Source organism: Poecile atricapillus, chromosome 3, assembly GCF_030490865.1.
Source record: "Poecile atricapillus isolate bPoeAtr1 chromosome 3, bPoeAtr1.hap1, whole genome shotgun sequence".
Classification (NCBI taxonomy): domain Eukaryota; kingdom Metazoa; phylum Chordata; class Aves; order Passeriformes; family Paridae; genus Poecile; species Poecile atricapillus.
The window spans coordinates 1189134-1209787 of NC_081251.1; the positions used below are offsets into that span (position 1 = coordinate 1189134).

Genomic DNA, 20654 nt, shown 5'->3' on the forward strand with positions numbered 1-20654 from the left:
CCACTGTCTCAGGAAGCAGCACTGGCATGGCCATGGCAGAGCCACTGTGACCCTGAGGCCCGCAGAGATTTGGGGTGGTGTCCGGGAGCCTGCGTGGGTTGTGAGATGCCTCAGGGAGGCAAAGACTTCGTTTCAGATAAGCATTGTTAACAATGAGAGGCATGGCTGTAAGGCAAGCTAGTGAATTTTGACCTCCTGCTTTGGAGGACGAACTGTGTGGGCCCTGGATGAAGTTGTTCCACCCCAAACCCCTTGTGAAGGGTGGCCCAGGAGTTCTGATTGGGTTTGAGTCCCTGGGCGTTTCTCCCGTGCTGTGTTCCTAGTAGTCCCTGACCCTGAACTCCATCCTAGTTCTGTCCCTCAAAACCCATCACCCTGCCTTTGTTTGAGGCTCTCTGTCTCTGAAGGAGTTTGTTCCCATGCAGAATAAATGATTTCATGAACAGAGGCTCGCCACATTTTTGTCCCGTGCTGGTTCTCAGTAACTGTAGCTTCCCTGGACACGATCCTGCAGTTGCAGACTGCAGACAGGTTGCTGGGGACGCGCTGCCGCAGTTTCCCTTGGCAGGCAGCTGCCTCTATCTTTACGAGGGTGGCGCGGGGCTGACTGAGGGCTGATTCCGAGCGCTGCCGCTGCCAACGGGGCTGGTGCTGCTGCGCCCCGGGGAGAGCCAGCGAGGCTGTGCCAGCATCATCGGGCAGCCCCTGGCTGCGCTCTGCAGCCAGCAGGGTGCTGTGACGGGGGCTGCCCTGCCCAGCTGATATGCAGAAGGAAAACTCTCTGTAGCCCACAAAGTAAGTTATAAGAGCTGGTAGGTATTTATTCAGCACTGAGGTACATGGTAAATTTCTCCTCCAAAACCATGCACCCCCTCAGAGACTTGCACATCTCTTTTTATTCTCTACAAACAAGGACTACACAATGCGCCGAATACGTATTCATCTCCTGACCCCGCGTGTCCCTGCTTGGTATGAAAATTAGCTGCACACCTCTTTGTGGCTGCACACTGCTCCTTGTTGGTCACTCTGGTGGTCATCTGGGGGTCTTGGGGGCTGAAGTAAGCAATTTTCATCTCATTTGAACTTTTCACCTTGTCTCCTTACGCATGCTCCTTTTTTGTCCTCTGGCACTCTTCCAGAATTTGACACCGTTTTTCCTGGCTTAGAACCCCCTTATCCTGCGGTCTCTTTGTCCTGTTTGTACACCCTAGCCCTTTTTCTTACCTTGTAGTCTTGCTCTCACCCTGTTTTTGTGAGAACAGAAAATGTTTTAGGCATTTCACACGGTTAATGTCAGCCCCCCCTTTTTAGTCAAAGCATTTCTTGATGCTTGATTCTTGTTAATTTCTCTGTTTCACAGCTTTGTGGCTGTTCAGTGCACTTTGCTTATTTGGTATGAAAGAGCATGAGTGAGGCTGTGCACTTTGCTTATTTGGCATGGAGGAGGTAGCTCAGGAGCAAACATGCCATCTGCCCTTTTTTGTTAGAGTGTGGGAGAACAGCAGCAGCGCTTCTGCTCGTGCTGCCTGCAGCTCCCTGCAGGGGTGGCAGAGCAAGCCCTGTGTCCCCCTGCCAAGGGACGGCCGCAGTCTGGCCGGGTCCCAGGGCAGTGCCAGGTTTCCCCTGAATGCGTGGCAGGAGCAGCTGCTAAGTGAGGAGAGAGAAACACCTGTAAAAAAGTGTCCTGGTTTAGGGCAGAAGGTACCGATGGATACAGATTTGGTGGCGTGGCCTCCAGAGAGTGCAGAAGGAATTTTGCCAAGTTGCTGCTGCACGAGGAGCACTGGAACAAAAACGACGTGAGCCTCTGAGAGGCAGAGTCAGAGCTGCACAAGTGGCATGTAAGAGTAGCTTGGAGTGACCAACTAACACAACAGAACAAAAGCAGGTGACCCAACTCAGAGAGAAGAAAAGTTATGAAAATGAGTATAAAACTGCATGAAGGGAAGCATTGAAAAGAACAAGACAAGCGGGAGAGAAGCAGCAAGCAGGGACATTGCTTCAGCAGGTAGAAGAACTGAAATTGCAGAAGACAAGAGCAACAAAAACTGAAAAAGGAAAAAGAAAAATTAAAAAACTAGCAGTGGGAGCTGGAGACAGAGTAGCTCTATTATTCAGTTCAATCTATTTAATTGCTGGTGAAACATATATATTGTGTTTATGAGTTGCAGCTATTAATTTTGATTAATATCCCATAAGTGTAAAGGTTAATATTCCATAGGCATAGGTATAAAGGTTAATATTCCATAGGCATATATGGCACGTAAAGGTGTTACGTGCAGTTGTGGGTTGAAGACAGAAATCACGACTCAAGTTCTCTCTTGATCATCAGACAAACAGCGTGTTTTAGTGTTCAGAACCTCCTTATATACTCTGTTCTTAACTCCCAGGTCTACACAATTCATTGGCCAAGGTTTTAGCACTGCCCAGCTCCCTGACCAGTGCTGTGTCTGCTTTCTGGGTTGAACATCACTGGCTGAGGTCCCTGCTTGGGTCTGAATCCAATCCATCCCTGCCCATTCCAGGGATTTGGTTTCTTTCAAAGCTGGTTGAATTTGGGGGTCTGATATGGCCAAAAATATTTGGCAGTTTTGAGCTAGCTGCCTCAGGGACACCAGCCCAGGCCTGAGGCCATCCCCCCTTGCTGCACTGGGTCCTCTCCTCTGCACCCAGCTGTGGCACTGGGTCCCCCCCACTCACTCCAGGAGCTGCACTGGGACATTCCCCACTCAGCCCAGGAGGTGACACCATGGCCAGGGTCACCTCCACTCCCAGTCTGGCTCCAGGAGCCACACAAATCCCCTCCCAGCCCAGGTGTCCCCAGTCCTTGGCACTCAGCCCTTGCAGCACACGCACACACGGCCCAGCTCTGGCTCCTGTCACTGGCTCTGGGTCAGCTTGGCCAGGGCCGGGCTTGGCAGAATTTGGGCCTCTTCCCCTTTTGTCCTGCTCGTTCCCAGCTGAGCAGCTCCAGAGCACAGACCCTCGCTGGGATCAACCTTCTCAGCCCTCCCTGTGTGTGACAGGCCAGCCCTGGTTCCCAGCACTGCGTCGCTTGGCACCTGCCACTGACATTGGTGTCCCTGGGTGTTGTGGTTTGTGGCTTCCTGCCCTCTCTGCTGTCCCTGCAGACAGTGAAGCTGCTCCTGGAGCAGAGGCCCTGAATGGAGCAGAGCCTCTGTTGCCACACCCCGTCTCCCAGACCCTCACCCAGTGTTTGCCAGGCAGCAGGGTCAGCACAAAACAAACAGGCATGAACTTAAGGAAGAGGTGTCATTTATTATAATGCATAACTGCCAAGAATCACAAAAGGATGAGCTCAGCAAGGCACATCGTTGTTACAACAAAAGATTGCATACAGTGAGATGACACACATCTCCAGTTACCCCAAGACTTTACCATCCTCCAGCTCCACACATCAGCTGGGGAGCCCCTGTCACAGTGAAGGAACGGAGAGCCCCTCTCGGTAACTGAACGAGATCATATTGTTAATGATGCTTCGTTAATGAGCAGATACATTTATCATATGGCTAATAATGCTTCCCTAAAGAGTGCATACACATCACTTTTGGTCGAAAGGTTCACCCACTGGGCAACTTTGACTCAGGGCCTAATGTTCAGGCCTCAGGCAGGGCCCGTTGTTCAGGCCTTAGGAATTCACCCAGTGCCACCCCCTGTCCCCTGCCTGTCTCCAGTCACCCCCAGCTGTGGCTGCCCTGAACACAAAGGGGACACAGAGCAGGGAGGTCCAAATCAACTCCTTTATTAGCAGAGCCTGCAGGGCATGAGGCTGAAGCAGCCCTTCAGCCAGCTCTCCAGCAGGGCTTGGCCCTCGCATTGCCAGTGGGGCTGCAGCACCTGCACAGCAAAAGCCTCCACGCCTGCCTGGGCCAGAGCCAGCTGGTGCCACCTTCTCCAGAGCACGGCTCCAGTGCCACCAGCCTGCCTGGACAGCACCAGCACTGCCCCCAGGGCTGCTGTGGAAGCTGCTGGCAGGCAGGATTCTCCACATGGGGCATTCCCAAGGCTTTTGTTCAGCAGTGAGGCCAAGGGCAGGAGCAGCTCCTTGCAGGCCTGAGGGCTGGAGGGAAGGGCAGCAGCCCCAGGCACCTGAGCAGGAGCAGCTGCCCTGGACAGAGACACAGCACCTCTGAGACTGGGAGTGAAAGCACTGCCTGAGCCCCGAGGCCATCGTGTCCCCACTTTCCTGAGGCCGGAGGCACAACAGCTCCTGCTGGGAGAAGGGCCTCAGTTGATCCAGGAGGCTGCAGTGAGGGAGGGAAGGATGTTGCCCAAAAGCCAAGCAGCCCAGCTTGCAGCCAGCGTGGAGCTGCCCTCAGGTCCTGCAGCCCTTTCTCTGAGCAGGACACCTCCTTGCTGCAGGAAAACTGCCTTGGGGGCACTGTCTCTTCCTGTCTCACAGCACCTGATCCAAGGGGTGCTCTGAGTGCTGCCTCTGCCCTTGCCCTGGCCCTCAGGCTCAGGCTTGGCCACGGGGCTGATCGCCGCAAGGAGGGGCTTTGGTTTGGCTCTAAGACAAAGCAGAGGGAAATATTTATGGCAAGAAGGCAAGAGGATTCTGGCTTTCTCATCAAGCAAGGGAGTTCCTGAGCGACAGCCACAGTAAAACGCCTTATTTCACCAAACTTGGGAGCAGTTGTATACCATTCTCTTCATTGGGCTTGAGAACATCATCATTGTAACTGAATTTGTGGAGAACCTGCTACAAAGTTCTCCTAAACTGCAAAGCCCTTGTGTTTCTTCCTTCCCATGGATGTGGCGTAACGCCTGTCCAGCTCGGCCAATGCTTCCTGCTTGGTAATTCTCTGCCATGCCTCAGGGATTTTTCCTTCAGCCTGAAATTTTCTCTTGAACAAAGCTTCCAGCTGTGTCCTGAAACGACAAACAAACCATTTCCAGTATGCCAGTGTTGATGAATCAGGAAGAATGTTCCAATTGGAATAAGGAGGTCCTGCATTACGATATAATTGGTAGCGAATCCATCGGCCATCATCTAATTTGAATTCCATGTCACTTGCAACAACGCTGGAACAAATATCAATGCTAAGTCTGCGTGTATTAAAATCAAAGCCAGGAAATACCGGTTTAAACAACGTGGCTCCCACTAAAGCTCGTGGGCGATGGAAGACCGCTTGATGGTCTCCATCATGTCCCTGCATGGTGTTTGTGCAGACAGCGTTACAAAAGGGACACTGCTCCCAGCACCCTGAAAACTGCTCCACCAGGATGGTGTGAGGCTGTGTTGCCAACGAGCTCATATCAGCACCAGCAAATTCTTTCCTGAGCCTATCCCTCAGGTCATCCAGAGCTACTGCCATGGCACTGCTCAGGCACTCAGTATCTTTGACCTCTTGGTGCTCAATGCCCTTCAGGTCACTTCTGGGCAAGTTGATCACTTCTGTCAGTTCCCTGCAAAATTCATCCAGCCAAAGAGAGACTTTGTCCTCTCTGTCTTTTCTGTCTTTGACAATTTGGGTTGATAAAGAAAGAGCTGACAGGATGTTTCCATAGAGACGATTTAGGGAGTCATTTAAAAACTTCTCTAGACCCCCACTCTTACCTAAACAGTAATTCTTAACTCGTGTTTCAATGTATTTCTGAAAAAATTCTTTTGGGAAAAAAATGTATTTTATGAAATACTCAAAATTTTCTTGTTCTGCCAGATATCTCAGGATGCAAATTTCCAGATCAGCTCTGTTGCCCCTGAAATCTGGGAATTTGCCCTGCATGTGCTCAGCGATGGCTTTAGACGTCCTCTCATAGACTGCCCAGCGAAGAGCTGCTTCAATCTTGTCGCAAAGGAAAACAGCAAAAGTTGTGGTTGATGTGGCTCCTTGGCAGGAAATCTGGAAACATTGGAAGAACTTTTCTCTCTTGCTGCTCAGGTACACAACTGGGTCATTTGCCTTTTGGAATGCTTCGTGCATGGCTTTAAACCTTTCCGCTGCCATTTTGCACAGATACAGAGACAAATCTATGCTGTACTCTCTGTTAAAAGTACATTTGGCATGGCTGGGGACGGAGTTCACACCTTTCTCTACTTCATTGAGTATTTCATGGATAAAATTTCGACTGTAATCCCATTTCTCCTGTTCCTTCTTATCAATGTTTGCCTTCACACACGCTATGATGTTGTCTGTGATGTGCTGAAAGTTGATAGCATCATAATTGGAAATGATCCTGGGATCTGAGGTAAAGCGAAAATGCTCTTTTTTCATGACATGTTTCTCTAAGTCGAAAGAAAATCCACTGCTTTTGGGAAATGATGTGATCCGTGCATGGAAACCTGGCTCCTTAAAGTGCTCTAGAAGGAATTCTTCAATGTCTGCATCGATATTCACCTGTTCCTGAGGACGAGCAGCACTGGAGACTTCAGCAATCCACTTGTTCCAGACAAGAGTGAAGTTGTCCCTCAGTTCTCTCTCACTCAGCCGCTTCCCTTTCAGAGTCACAGCCAGCTCCCTACTCCTTCTCAGGAGCTCATCTTCATATTCCAACTTCCTTGCATCCAGTTTCCTCTGCTCCTTCTGTAGCTCTATAAGACTCTCATATTTCTTCTTCATTTCATGGAGAAGAGTCTCTTTTAGTTCTTTCAGCTTCAGCTCTGTGCCTGATTTCCACTGGACCAATGTCTCATGGTCTTTGTCTTCACTGAAATACTTCTCCACTTCTTTCTCAATCCCATCACTTGTCTCTTGCACCAGCCCTTCAAGGTGTTCTCTGGTGACATTCTGCAAGTCCCCATTCCAAATTCGGTTGTCCAGTCTCATCTGTATGTCTAAGATGTGACTCCTCAGCTTCCAGGTCCACCGACTAAAGGCACTTTCCAGTTTCCTGTACACAGCAATCTCCAGGGAATTCTTGAAGCTGAAAACAAAGTTTTCATTCAGCAAAGCATTCCAGAGGTCACCAATACGATCTTTCAGGCTCGAGAGCCTCAAAATGCTGCGCTGTGACTGCTTCTTGGCAGCCTGGAGGATTTTGCTCTTTAGTTGCTGGACGTTCTGGCTGTAGGTGGGGTTGGGTGGTGCCATTGGGGGGTTTCCTTCCCACAGGTGAGCAAAGTAGTGAATGTGGGTGTTCACATCAAAGCCAATGACATCGCTGAAGGAGAAGATGTCACAGAATTCCTGCTGAGCAGCTATCACGGTCATTTCATCCAGCTTTTCTTGCAAACGCCTTTGGCCTTCCATGTTCTGCTCCTTGGCAGTTGCTTCTCCCACATTTTGGTGGACAAAGAGGCAGCTGGGGGAAAGATTGACTTTCTTCATCCTCAGGAAAGCCTGTACAGCAATCTGGAGAACATCTTGCATTTCTGATGGGTTCTCTCCAAACACGTTGATCACAGTCATGTTGCCAACACCAATGACAAAGGTGGCCAGCTCATTGTCATGGTTCAGGGACTGTTTATTGGCCGTCTCGGTAGCACGGAGCCCCTCGGTGTCAACCACCAGCACAAAATCAAAGCCCAAGTCTTGCTGCAGCTCCTCGCCCACTGGGATGAGCTGCATGAAGGCTCCACGGGTGCATCTCCCCGCGCTGACACTGAACTGCAGACCAAACATGGCATTCAGCAGGGTGGACTTGCCTGTGCTCTGGATGCCCAGCACGGAGAGCACAAACACTCGTTTGTCCCCCAGCCTCTCCATTAAGCTGTCAAAGATGGCTCCCACCCAGCGCAAGGGCAGGTAAGAAGCGTCCCCATCCATCAGCTCCATGGGATAACCCAAAACCATCAGTTCTGCTGCAATTTCCGGCAGTTTGGCAAAATTGCAATTATTTGTCTCCATTAATTGCAGAGCTTCATAAATTTGGCCTACCTCTCTCAGAAGGTGCTCCAGGCCGATGGATGAATTGTTGATTTCACCAGAGAGAGCATCCAAGTAACTCAGGAACTCAGCATTCACACTGGGATTTTTCTTGTATTTCTTTTTTATTGAGATTTCAGTCCATAACTCGTGATAGTCTCTTTTCAGTTCTTCAAGGCGACCACAGGACAGCTCATCCATGAAGACCTTCATCCACTGCAGGAAATATTTCTTGGTATCTGCTGGCTGGCCCTTGAGAAAGCCAAGGAATGATTTCATCAGTGGGTTGAGCGGGAAAGCTTGCTCAAGTTGCTTTCTTCTTAGTGCTTTCTTCTCATTTTCAATTTGGCTGCGATGATGCTCAATGCTCTTGTTCCCCTTCTCCTTCAAGCGAGTGAGTTCTTTGTCCTTTTTGCACCACTGGTACCACAGTTTTCCTTGAAGCGGCAGCAGCTGGGATTTGATCTTTGACGGCTTCTCTTTCTTCAGAAGCTCCACCAGCTCCTTTGCCTTTGCTTTGGCTGCCACACACCCGGGTTGATCTGCATCCACTATGAATCCGTGCTGGCGAGCTTTGTCTGCACAGGCGTCCAGGCTGAAATGTGTATTAGACACTGCCAGGAGATTCCCAATTGTTTTGCTCAGCTGGATCACCAGTTCTGCTTCGTTTCTGTTCCTGGTCCCTATTGTCATGATTTTGCCTGATTTGCCCTCTACAACGTTCTCTTTTTCTGTGAGAAGACAAACCAAAGGCCTTTGTGACTGCCACAGGTCTTGCAGAAGCTTCTTCCCCCTGCTGTCCATGTGCTCCGAATCAGACACCAGAGCCACGTTGACAGCAGATATCTCCTGCAGGAACTGCAGCTGTGCTTTGTGCTTCCTGGCATCTCCATGCAGGTTGCAGAAAGCCACACAGCACTCAAAGGTGTCATCGGGGTTTCCACGGGGGCAGTACCAGGCAATCTCCACCACCCCTTCCATCAGCAAACGCTCCCTGGTGCTGCCTCTGCAGTGGCGGTGGAAAAAAGTGTTGTGTTTGCGTTCACTCAGCAGAGCGTTCAGGAGCTGAGACTTGGAAGAGGAGGCCGAGCTGCCAATGCGGATGAAGGACACGATGGGTGTCTGTGTCTGAAAGATGAGTTTGTTGTTGTAACTCTTTGTTTGGGCCTGCTCTCCTGACTTCTCAACCTCTTTCCAGCTCCTTTGGATTTGGCTGAGGGCGTAGTGCAGGAACTCAATGTGTGAAGTGCATGGGTTGGGCACCAGCAGAGGCAGCGCCAGTTGGCAGAAGGCCAGCTTGGTTGCAAGGGTCTGTCTCAGGAAGTCATCAGCACAGTGGAAAATGGCCATCTGCAGGTCCATGGGGTGCACATGGCTGTCCCTGCTTGTATGTGCAGGGGCTGTTCCCATCAGATTATCAAGAAACTTTTCAAAGGAATCTGATTCTTGGTGCTCTTGCTTTCTGATTTGTGGTTCAGGTGCGAGGCCTGGGTTGCTCTCATCCGAGCAAGTCAGGTACCTCACCTTTTGGTAATCCACGGTTAGCAGCTTTTGCAGGAAGTAACCTGGCAGCTCCGTGTCCTGGCTGGGCTGGCTGTCCTGCAGACATGTCCTGCAGATGGTGTGGAAATCTCCCATACCCATTCTTCTTGGATAGTGACTTTCCAGTCCCAGGCGCTTGAGCAGATTGAGGAACTCCCGGTTTGCATCTGCGTCATTTGATTTGGGTTGGCTGCTGTCTGAGATGGATTGAGAGTGACTGGGAGGATCAGGTGCTGGAAAAGTGTCTTCCAGGTCTCTGAGTATGTTCTGCATCCTCTCTTCATCCCCGTTGTCATCCAAGCACCCACTGATCAAGGAATGCAAGTCCTGTTCCAGCCTCTCCCAGTCTTCACCTCCACTGTGCTTTTGGAGCAGATTCTTTATCTTTGTTGAGGACCAGAAACCTTTCATGCGATCTTCCATGAAAATTAAACGCTCCCTCTTCTGCTCAGGGGACAGCCCTTGACTTTCTGGTGTCACAGTCAGACCCTTCAGCAGAAGATAGGCCTCAGCTCTGTCATCATCCTGCTCCTTCAGGTTCACGTACTCCTCATGTGCCACTTCCATTTCCTTGGCCATGTACTGAATTTCTGGGTGTCCAAGGAGGTGCTGAAAAGTGCTGCTTTCCACCTGGTACCCTGTGCTGCTCACAATCAAGAGCACCAACAGTTCCATGTCCTTCTGAGCCTTTTCCTGGAGACACTGGAGTAAGGAATAAATGGCGAGGCTGCTGGTCTGGGTCGCTTCTCGCTTTGCTTCATGAATGGCGGAAGCAGAGCTTCCTGGTGCGTAGGAGACAGCATGGATGTGCTCCTTCATTTGCTGCAGTGTTTTGATGAGGTCTTCAAGCTCAGAGACTTTGGGAGAGTTGGGAAGTGAGTGCTCGGTCTGGAAGATCCATTGCATAATGTCGGAAGCATCAGAGAAGTCCTTGACAGAGTAGATATGTGGAGTCAGGAGGCTTTTCAATATTACCTTGATAAATCTGGTGTTTTCTGGAGGTGACTCCTGGCAACTCCGCACGGTGTTCACCAGGAAGTCCTGCAGGGCTTTGTCTGACAGGCACACGTTGATCCACACACTGGGGTTCCTGGTTTTGGCATTCAGATCATCTTTTAGCTCCATCAGCATGAGAAGCTTCCTTTCATCCACCGGCACCTCCCAGGCCTTCAGAGTCCTCATGAAATCTCTGGCCTCTTGCACTGCACTGCCCAGATCCTCTCCAAAAATGCTGCCAACGCTCAGATTTGTCAGTGCTTTGTATGCAGCCCTGAGGGCTGTGCTCATCTGACCCACAGACTTAAAATCCCTGCTGTGATTGTACAGGATGACATCCCACACTGGGATCAGCTCAAACCCACGGTCGATAACGCACCACGTTGTGTTATCAGACACGAGACCCGTTCTCCACTGAGAAGGGGAAACTGTGTCTGGTGGGCCCCCTGTGTTGACCACGTAGAGCTGAATCGCTGTATGGGAACCCTCTCCGGCTCTTCCCAGGACAGAAGCCTTTGAGCTGGATTTAGAAACATCCAGGGCCCCCGCAGCACTTGCCAGGAAGCCACCCCAGCTGGCCCTGACAAAGCTGTTCAGAGCTTCAGACGTTTGTCGCTTCATCTCTTCCCTCTGCTCCTCTCGGAATCCCTCAGTAGACGCCTTCCACCAGAATATCCCCCCAAAGTGGAGGGGACCCTGGTTTACATGGGACCCAAACCTGCTGAAGAACCTCTCACACATATTTAGCAGGGGGGTCTTGTCATCCTGAGTGAAACTCAAAAGCTGCTCCATGTCTTGCAGCTCCCACAGAGCCGCATTCGAGAGGCAAAGCTGATGCCTTTGGAAGTAGCAGGAGGCCAGAGGGAGGTACTGGTACCTGGTGCTGCAAAAGTAGCTCTGCTCAGAGCGGGACTGGTGGGTGTTCTGTGACTGTGAGGAGCTGCTGCCATCTACACCTGCTCCCAGATTAATTCCCCAGAACTTGCATTTGGCAGAAACACTCATGCTGAACCCCAGCTGCTCCATGGACTTGGTGAAAGAGGATTCTGCTGCAGAGGAGGAGAAGTCCTTCCTCTCAAGGAGTGATCCTTGCTCCGGACCGGCAAGCTGGAATCCCTCAGGAACCCTGAGGAGCTGATCTCGCTTTGCCAGCGCATCTCCAGGTCTGCTGGTTCTGTAGATGCCCTGCAGGGCCAGTCCCCCTGACGCCCGCCTCAGCACCTCCGCGTCAGGGATGTTCTCTCTCCTGCCTGCTGACAACTCCTGCTGCTCCAGCTGCTTCTGGATGCTCTCCAGCATATCCGCCGAGGGTTCCTTTGGTGCTGGCCAGAACTCTTGGGGAATCTCCATGGCTTGCCACAGAGTCTCTGCTTTCTCCCTCACAGCATCCTGGCTGTGGCTGCGGCTGTTGAGCATTTCTGTCAGATCATTCAGGGCTTCTTTGGCCAATTCTTGTTTCTCCTTTCTCTTCTCCCAGTCCTCCTTCTGCACATCTTTACTGGTTGTTTTGTCATCTCTCATTTTCAGGAGTTTCTTGAGTGCCTTCTTCTCCCAGGGGTGCCTTACCTCACACTCCAGCTTGAGGTAGTCTTCGTATTCCAGATGTTGCAGGGCTTCTCTGCACTCAATTCCCAGGATCTGCGACACTTTGGGCAGCCAGTATCCAGCATCCAGCCCTTCATCCTGAAATGCCTTTGCCAGGAGCTGTGCCTTTGTATCCCCCTCCTGTGTGCCCTCCGGCGAAGCCATGGCTGTGGAGAAGAAAAGAGACTTTCCCTAAGGTGCAGGCAGAGGCCCCAGCCTCTGGCAGAGGCTCTGCAGCAGCTGTGGCCCTGGGGATTGCTCCCACCCGGCTGCTGGAGCCAGGCCTGGGATGGCACAAGAGCCAGGGTCCCCTTCCCAGCACACTGGATGTGCCTGTGGCTTTCCTGTGTGCAGGATCAACCCTGAAGCTCAGTCTTTATCCCAGACACAAGGCAGACAGACAGACAGAGACACAAACAGACACAGAGAGACACACACACAGAACCAGACACACAGCCACAAAGACACAAACACAAACATAGAGCCAAACACACAACACAGAGACACAGAGACAGAAGCACACAGAGAGACAGGTAGATACACAGAAACAGAGATACACAGAGACACTGCAGACATAGAGACCCAGCCACAGATAGACACACGCACACACAAACACCCTGGTACACCAAGACTCACTCTGCCACACAACCTGCCCTAGAAAAGCTGCTGCCTTCACCATTGCTCACATCCTCGCAGACGAACCCTTCACAACACAAGAGCGAGGAGCACTCCTGGCAGAGCCCCCCTGCCCATCCAACACCCCTGCCTGCATCCTGCACCCTCTGCCCAGTCCCACGCCTGCCCTGCTCGCTGTCTGGCCCAGCCTGCTGCTCCCAGCACCCGGAGGCAGCGCTCACACGCTCCCCCCAGGTCACCCCACACTCCCCAGACACATCCCCCCACGCCCGGCACGGCCACACGGGCTCTGAGCTGTGCTCCTGCTCCAGCTGCCAGCGCAGCCCCTCCTCGCCCCACTCACGCCTCTTCCCAGGAGCTGCTTCCCTGCACACTCGGGACCCACCCCAGATCAGGGGGAAAATCCACCTTGTCCCTGCCCACAGCTGTGCCTGGGGTATCCTGGTGGCCCTTCAGGAGAGACTGGAGATTTTGGGAGCCAGCTCAGACGGGTGCACTCCACGATCTCTTGCTCGTTACCACAGAGGGTCTCGTCAGCCCAGCGCCCGTGGGTGGCCATCACACCCACGGCCACCACAGGGCCACTGAACTTAAAATCTCTGGTGACAGGAGGAAAAGTGTCAGCAAACCTTCAACCCTGGCCTTGAGGGGAGCAGGCTTCAGGCTGCTATGGGGTGAATTATAGAGGGCCCCTGGGAATTGGCTCTGGAAGGTGCTGGGGTCCTGTCTTGGGGATGGTTCTTACCCAGAGCCAGTTCAGTTTTGGTTTGTGTCTGGAGCTGTCACTGTAGCCCCCCGACTCAGGAATATGACGAAGGGTGAAGGGTGGCCCAGGGCTCTGGGTGGGGCTGGGGCCAGGGGCTGCTCTTCCTTCCAGCAGGGGTGATCAACACAGGGGCCATGCGGCACAGTGGGTCTGTCTTGAGCTCCTGTTCCCCTATGTTTTTTTCCTTCTTCTCCCCTCTTGCTGTTTTCTTGCTTCAGCACCATGGCCAGGGCTTGCCAGCTTGCTTCTCTGCTCCTCTGCTGCTTGGGAGCCCAGAGCCGCTGCGAGCTGTGCTGAGAGCTGGGAGCACCCCCAGCCCCAGCAGGCCCGGCCTCAGGCCCGGCCATCGCCGGTGAGGCGCGCAAAGGAGCGATCCCCCGGCCAGCCCCCGCTGCTCCGGCTGTTCTGCCGCCCTTGGATTCGCCGGCCCGGGCCTGCAGCGGCACTGAGAGCGGCTGCTCCCCGCGAGCTGTGCAGGGGAAGCCAACTCTCCTCTCCGCGGCGCCCCAGCCGCCATTGGCAGCGGAGAGGCGGCCGAGCCCGCGCCACAGCGCCCCCTGCAGCCGCGGGGGAATCATCGCACCCGCCCGCCCCGGCCGGGAGCCAGCAGCGCCCCTGCCGGCCGTGCCCGGAACTGCAGCCCAGCGGCGCGGGCTCGGCAGGGACACAAGGCTGGCTTTGCCTTTCTGCTTTTGGTTGTTGCTGTTGTTTGCTGCCCTTGATGTACATAGATATACTCTAGGAAATTCCTATTGTTCCCTTTCCCCTAGGTTTGCATGAAACCCTTATAAATTCAAAGTTAAAATTATATGGAGAGCAGAGGGTCATATTCTCCATTCCAGGGTGGTCTCTGCCTTCTTTGGCAGACACCTGTCTTTTAGACCAGGTCCATCACTGCTGATCACTTTTCATTGACAAACCCTCAAATGACAAGGCAGTCATGAGTCACTGCTGCTACAGACTCAGGAGGGAAAGTCCAGCACCTCACCCTAAATTTCCTTTCACAGCACATTAACCCATGGACTTACTTAAGGAGAGGCAGTTAATTTGCGCTTTCTGGATTTCAGTAAAGCTTTCAATCCTGCTTCTCCCAGGACCCTGATGTGTCCCTTCCAGCTTGGGCCATTCCATCATTCCATGATTCTCACCCTAACTGACCTGGCCCTTTTACTGGACGCCTGTGTAAAGAGCAAAATGGGATGACATGATCTGTATACAAAGATGTTAACCCATTTGAATGTTGTCACCATAAGGTGCCTCCTTTGTTAAATACCTTATGCCCAATGTTGTTGTCACAGCCTTCTTTGTTAAATGCCACCTTGTCTTGTCTTGCCTCTGCTGCTCCCGGCACGCCCTGATGGCAACCGATGACACCACCCAGTATGTAAATGAGCGAACTCCCATGGGGGTTTGTACCCAGGGGAAGTGGAATTAACATCTAAAGACCCCCAGAGCCATGGCTCAAACTGAACTTTAAACAATGAGAATGTTGGGCCACTTACAGATGCTCTGGGCCTTGTCGCCATAAATAAACCAACACTCTCAATGCATGGCTACCCTAGGTTTTCAATGAACTCCAGGACTCTTGTGAGGATGGAAGCCTCAGCTCTGCTGTGTGGCAAAGCTGAGCACCTCCTCCTCTGTGTCATCCACCCGGAGCAGTGGTGGTGTGCGCAACCCCCCTCGGTCCCCAGCTAGAGCTGACCTCAATAAAGGCATTAAAAAGGAGCCGGTCTCCTTGCCTGTTCTTTTCACCTGCATTTCAACCTTTGGGGTTTTTGACACTGTCACACAATCCTGAAAACTCTCCCACTCTCAGTTCACTTGGATACTGGAGAGATTTATTCACTGCAAAAAATCCTTCTCACCATTCAGCTTTTGTCCCACCAAGGCCACAACTCCCTTACCAGCACAGGTATTGATCTCAGGGGCTTGGACTCAGGGATAGATCCAAGGGCCCCTGCAGCCTTCCAGAGCCTTCCGGGGCAGCTTTCCCTGGGGAGTTCCTGCCGATTTGGGCAATCTGTGCAAGGCCTGTGGGCTCTGATTCCCCTCACCCACCTCTCAGCAGATGCTCCCCTTGCTCCCAGCCTTGGCTTCCCAGCAGACACCGGCAGCCGAGGGCCCCAGCTCAGGGGACACAGCACAGCACAGCGGCAGGCCTGGGGCACACGGTGGGGTGTGGAGAAGGTGATGGGAACCCCTGGAGAACTCAGGAGGAATCAGGAAGGAAAGGCCTGAAATCCTAGAGGAGAAGAGCAGACAGTCAGGCGAAGGCAAGCCATGAGCACAGAGGATTCATTCCAAGGAGCACTGGAGGCCAACCCTTCTCCTCCACTGGACACTGCCCAGGCAGCAAAGACTCCTCAGGGCTCTTCTGGGGAAGTGAGCAGAGCAGGCTTTCACCTGGGACCTACATCCATGCTCCCCAGCAGAAGGAAGCTGGAGCAAAGCCCCTGAAGCTCAACAAGGCCAAGTGCAGGTGCTGCCCCTGCCTGCAGGCAATTCCAGGCACAGACACGAGCTGGGAAGAGAACGGATTGAGAGCAGCCCTGAGGAGAAGGACTGGTGGGTACTGCTGGGTGAGAGGCTGTCCAGGGAACATCTGTGCTCTCAGGGAGCACACAAGCTGTGGAGGGGGCAGAGCCAGGGGAACAGCACTGACAGTGGGGCAGCACGGGCCCCGTCCCACCACTGCCCACATCACGCACCTGCTGCTGGGGGAAAGCTCAGGACCCCGGAGAGGGGGGAGAAGCAGCGCTGGGCTTGGGTCCCAGCAGGCAATGAGCCCCCAGCAGGAGCTCGTGCACTCCCACCAGCAGGATGGGGACACAATGGGGAAGGCAGAAGCAGGAAAAGCCTCTGGCTCGAGATAAGGGCAGTTCAGCAGCAGAGGAAAGCTTGGCCTGCAGGCAAAGCACAGGAGAAACTTTTGACACCAATTGTTTGCTTTGGGCACATGTCCAGCTGCTCCCTGGGCAGCAGAGCCTCAGTGCAGGACAGTTGCTCAGGAAGGGAGCTGATGCCTCAGGGTCACTGCTGGAGCTCGTCCACTCGGGCCACTTGTCCCAGCCCTGTCCCCTCCCAGATTCTCTCCCACCAGAGCGCTGCCAGCGCTGGTTCAGTCTCAGGAGCCAGAGGCTGCCCTGGACAACAATAACTCCAGCCCTGAAGCCGCCCCCAGGCACCCTTGGCAGTCCCTGCACGGTTTCCCATTGCTGCAGGAATAGGAAAAAGGCCCATGCGACTGTGTCCGTGCCCACAGAGAGGCACTGAGCACATTCCGGACATAACTCGGGATCGAGCTCCTCCTTGGAAGCAAAGGAGGGAAGCAGCAAGGCTGGCAGCAGGAGCGGCCATGGGAATGCGTGCAGCCGTTTCACAGCACAGCCCCCGAGAGTGTTTTCCCCAGCCGTGTCCCAGGGATAGAAAGGGGCTCTGGGAACAGCGCTCCCTTGGTGGGGCTGGCCCAGAGCCCAGAGCGCTCTGCGCGGTGACGCTCAGACTGGAAGAGAGGAGAATGCCACCCGCCCTGCATGGGGAGCAAAAGGAAGAACTGAGCCCCTGCGCTTGGGGACAGGGCAGGAGGAGCCGTGCCTGCCGCTCATCCCCACGGCCGAGCGGCCGAAGGAGCGGCTCGGGGCCAGCACTGCCCCCGGCATCAGTGCCACGGCTCCTGCCATCCGGGGGGCGCAGCCATCCGGCCCCACCTCTGAGCCCGGCCCCCTCCCAGCTCAGCCCCGCAGCGCACACGGCTCCCCCGAGCCCCCCAAAGCGGCTGCAGCAGCGGCGGCTTCCTCCAGCCCCCGGAGGAGCGGACACCGCCCGCCCGCTGCCCTCCCAGCGCTCTTCCCCTGCCCTGCCATCTCCCCGGCCGTGCCAAAACACCGCAACAGGAGCCACGAGAGCAACAAGATCCCGCTCCCCGCTGCTCCCGGCCGCACAGCTCCTCCCCAGGGCCCTACCTTCTCTCCTTCTCCCTCCGAGCCCCGCAGCTCCCGGGATGCGAGAAGCCGATCCCAGCCCCTCTTTAAGCAGCCCCGGCTCTCCGATGGGTGCGGTTTCCTCTTCCAGAGGCAGTGGGGCAATTCCAGGAAATCATGCTTCTGACAGAAGTCGAGTGTGAAAAGGAAAACACTCTTTTGGAGTTTAATCATTTGAGTTCGAGCCCGATTTCCTCACCAGCCGTGGTTTGAGCTGCTTCTCAGAGAACTCTCAGCTCTTTGCACAGACCTTTTAACTACTGTGCTGGTACCTGGAGGGCAGGTGAGGCTCTCAGCCCTTCCTGGGGCTGGTGCTCCATCAGGAAAAGGAGCAGGGGGAGCACAGCACCACTCTTAGGGATGAATTTATGCAGAAATTCATCCTCCATAACTTTCTGTCCCATTACATCATGTATCAGTTCAGCACAGCCCCTCCAGCCCCAGCTCTTTTGGAGGGAGCTGCTTCCTCTTTTCGGGGGGCAGTGGGGCAGCATCTACTGCTTTCCTGTAGGTCCTGTTTTCCTGCAGCAGTGTCAAAGTGAAGCTGCTGCTGCCTGGTTTGTGCTGAAAATGTTTTTGGGTGAGAGGTGGAACTTGAGGATGTTTGAGGTCTTTTCCAACCTTAATGATTCTATGCTTGCATGAAAGGCAGCAGGAGCTGGGCAGAGCCTGGGGCTCCTGCCTGGAAACCACCAGCCCTGCTCCCCTTAGCCTGGATCATGCAATCCCAGAACTGGACACCCTGTGCCAAGGCCTGCCCACCCTCCTAGGGAACAATTCCTTCCCAATATCCCATCCAGCCCTGCCCTCTGGCTGTGGGAAGCCTTTCCCTGTGTCCTGTCCCTCCAGCCCTTGTTCTCAGTCCCTCTCCAGCTCTCCTGGAACCCCTTGAGGTCCTGGAAGGGGCTCTCAGGTTTCCCTGGGTCCTTCTCCAGGTGAACACCCCCAGCTCTGAGGAGAGGAGGGATGGGAGGAGATGCCTGTTGGTGCCATCCCATCAGCTCTGTGCTCTGAACAACCCAGGGACCCCAGAGACAACCTCCAAAGCTCTCAGCCCCCAAGCTTGTGCCGGCTGGGGAGATTCGCTGGGCTGGAGCAAGGCCAGGAGGAAGATGGGAAACAGGGACCAAGGAGAGGCGGCCCAGGAGTTCTGATTGGGTTTGAGTCCCTGGGCGTTTCTCCCTTGCTGTCTTCCTAGTAGTCCCTGACCCTGAACTCCATCCTAGTTCTGTCCCTCAAAACCCATCACCCTGCCTTTGTTTGAGGCTCTCTGTCTCTGAAGGAGTTTGTTCCCATGCTGAATAAATGATTTCATGAACAGAGGCTCGCCACATTTTTGTCCCGTGCTGGTTCTCAGTAACTGTAGCTTCCCTGGACACGATCCTGCAGTTGCAGACTGCAGACAGGTTGCTGGGGACGCGCTGCCGCGGTTTCCCTTGGCAGGCAGCTGCCTCTATCTTTACGAGGGCGGCGCGGGGCTGACTTAGGGCTGATTCCGAGCGCTGCCGCTGCCAACGGGGCTGGTGCTGCTGCGCCCCGGGGAGAGCCAGCGAGGCTGTGCCAGCATCATCGGGCAGCCCCTGGCTGCGCTCTGCAGCCAGCAGGGTGCTGTGACTGGGGCTGCCCTGCCCAGCTGATATGCAGAAAGAAAACTTTCTGTAGCCCACAAAGTAAGTTATAAGAGCTGGTAGGTATTTATTCAGCACTGAGGTACATGGTAAATTTCTCCTCCAAAAACATGCACCCCCTCAGAGACTTGCCCATCTCTTTTTATTCTCTACAAACAAGGACTACACAATGCGCCGAATACGTATTCATCTCCTGACCCCGCGTGTCCCTGCTTGGTATGAAAATTAGCTGCACACCTCTTTGTGGCTGCACACTGCTCCTTGTTGGTCACTCTGGTGGTCATCTGGGGGTCTTGGGGGCTGAAGTAAGCAATTTTCATCTCATTTGAACTTTTCACCTTGTCTCCTTACGCATGCTCCTTTTTTGTCCTCTGGCACTCTTCCAGAATTTGACACCGTTTTTCCTGGCTTAGAACCCCCTTATCCTGCGGTCTCTTTGTCCTGTTTGTACACCCTAGCCCTTTTTCTTACCTTGTAGTCTTGCTCTCACCCTGTTTTTGTGAGAACAGAAAATGTTTTAGGCATTTCACACGGTTAATGTCAGCCCACCCTTTTTAGTCAAAGCATTTCTTGATGCTTGATTCTTGTTAATTTCTCCGTTTCACAGCTTTGTGGCTGTTCAGTGCACTTTGCTTATTTGGTATGAAAGAGTGTGAGTGAGGCTGTGCACTTTGCTTATTTGGCATGGAGGAGGTGGCTCAGGAGCAAACATGCCATCTCCCCTTTTTTGTTAGAGTGTGGGAGAACAGCAGCAGCGCTTCTGCTCGTGCTGCCTGCAGCTCCCTGCAGGGGTGGCAGAGCAAGCCCTGTGTCCCCCTGCCAAGGGATGGCCGCAGTCTGGCCGGGTCCCAGGGCAGTGCCAGGTTCCCCCTGAACGCATGGAAGGAGCAGCTGCTAAGTGAGGAGAGAGAAACACCTGTAAAAAAGTGTCCTGGTTTAGGGCAGAAGGTACCGATGGATACAGATTTGGTGGCGTGGCCTCCAGAGAGTGCAGAAGGAATTTTGCCAAGTCACTGCTGCACAAGGAGCACTGGAACAAAAACAGCGTGAGCCTCTGTGAGGCAGAGTCAGAGCTGCACAAGTGGCATGTAAGAGCGGCTTGGAGTGACCAACTAACACAACAGAACAAAAGCAGGTGACCCAACTCAGAGAGAAGAAAAGTTATGAAAATGAGTATAAAACTGCATGAAGGGAAGCATTGAAAAGAACAAGACAAGCAGGAGAGAAGCAGCAAGCAGGGACGTTGCTTCAGCAGATAGAAGAACTGAAATTGCAGAAGACAAGAGCAACAAAAACTGAAAAAGGAGCAAGAAAATTTACAAAACCAGCAATGGGAGCTGGAGACAGAGTAGCTCTATTATTCAGTTCTATCTATTTACTTGCTGGTGAAACATATATATTGTGTTTATGAGTTGCAGCTCTTAGTTTTGATTAATATCCCATAAGTGTAAAGGTTAATATTCCATAGGCATAGGTATAAAGGTTAATATTCCATAGGCATATATGGCACGTAAAGGTGTTACGTGCAGTTGTAGGTTGGCGACAGAAATCACGACTCAAGTTCTGTCTTGATCATCAGACAAACAGCATGTTTTATTGTACAGAAGCTCCTTATATACTCCGTTCTAAACTCCCAGGTCTACACAATTCATTGGCCAAGGTTTTAGCACTGCCCAGCTCCCTGACCAGT

General features: G+C 53.2%; 1 protein-coding gene across 3 annotated transcripts; it reads right to left on the reverse strand.

Annotated features, from left to right (window-relative positions):
• Window positions 1-3259: 3259 nt before the first annotated feature.
• LOC131577013 (interferon-induced very large GTPase 1-like) lies at window positions 3260-17419 on the reverse strand. Of its 3 annotated transcripts, XM_058834300.1 has the most exons (4): window positions 17319-17419; window positions 15415-15598; window positions 9354-12118; window positions 3260-4893 (listed from the first exon to the last, which is right to left on the reverse strand). In XM_058834300.1, the coding sequence occupies exons 3-4, from the start codon at window positions 12114-12116 to the stop codon at window positions 4852-4854; spliced, it is 2805 nt and encodes a 934-aa protein (XP_058690283.1). In that variant the 5' UTR covers window positions 12117-12118; window positions 15415-15598; window positions 17319-17419; the 3' UTR covers window positions 3260-4851. The 3 variants fall into 3 exon arrangements, 2 of the variants coding, with proteins under 2 accessions (XP_058690283.1, XP_058690284.1); XM_058834301.1 differs by lacking the exon at window positions 15415-15598 and having other exon boundaries at window positions 3748-4893; window positions 17319-17402; XR_009277134.1 differs by lacking the exon at window positions 9354-12118 and having other exon boundaries at window positions 4761-4893.
• Between the last annotated feature and the right edge of the window lie 3235 nt (window positions 17420-20654).

Excerpts from the sequence above, each read along its gene's own strand:
- LOC131577013 (XM_058834300.1), bottom strand. The coding sequence starts at position 12,116 with ATGGCTTCGCCGGAGGGCACACAGGAGGGGGATACAAAGGCACAGCTC. Across the intron at positions 4,894-9,353 it reads TAACCGTGGATTACCAAAAG|GACACAGCTGGAAGCTTTGT; the intron begins GTGAGGTACCTG and ends TTGTCGTTTCAG.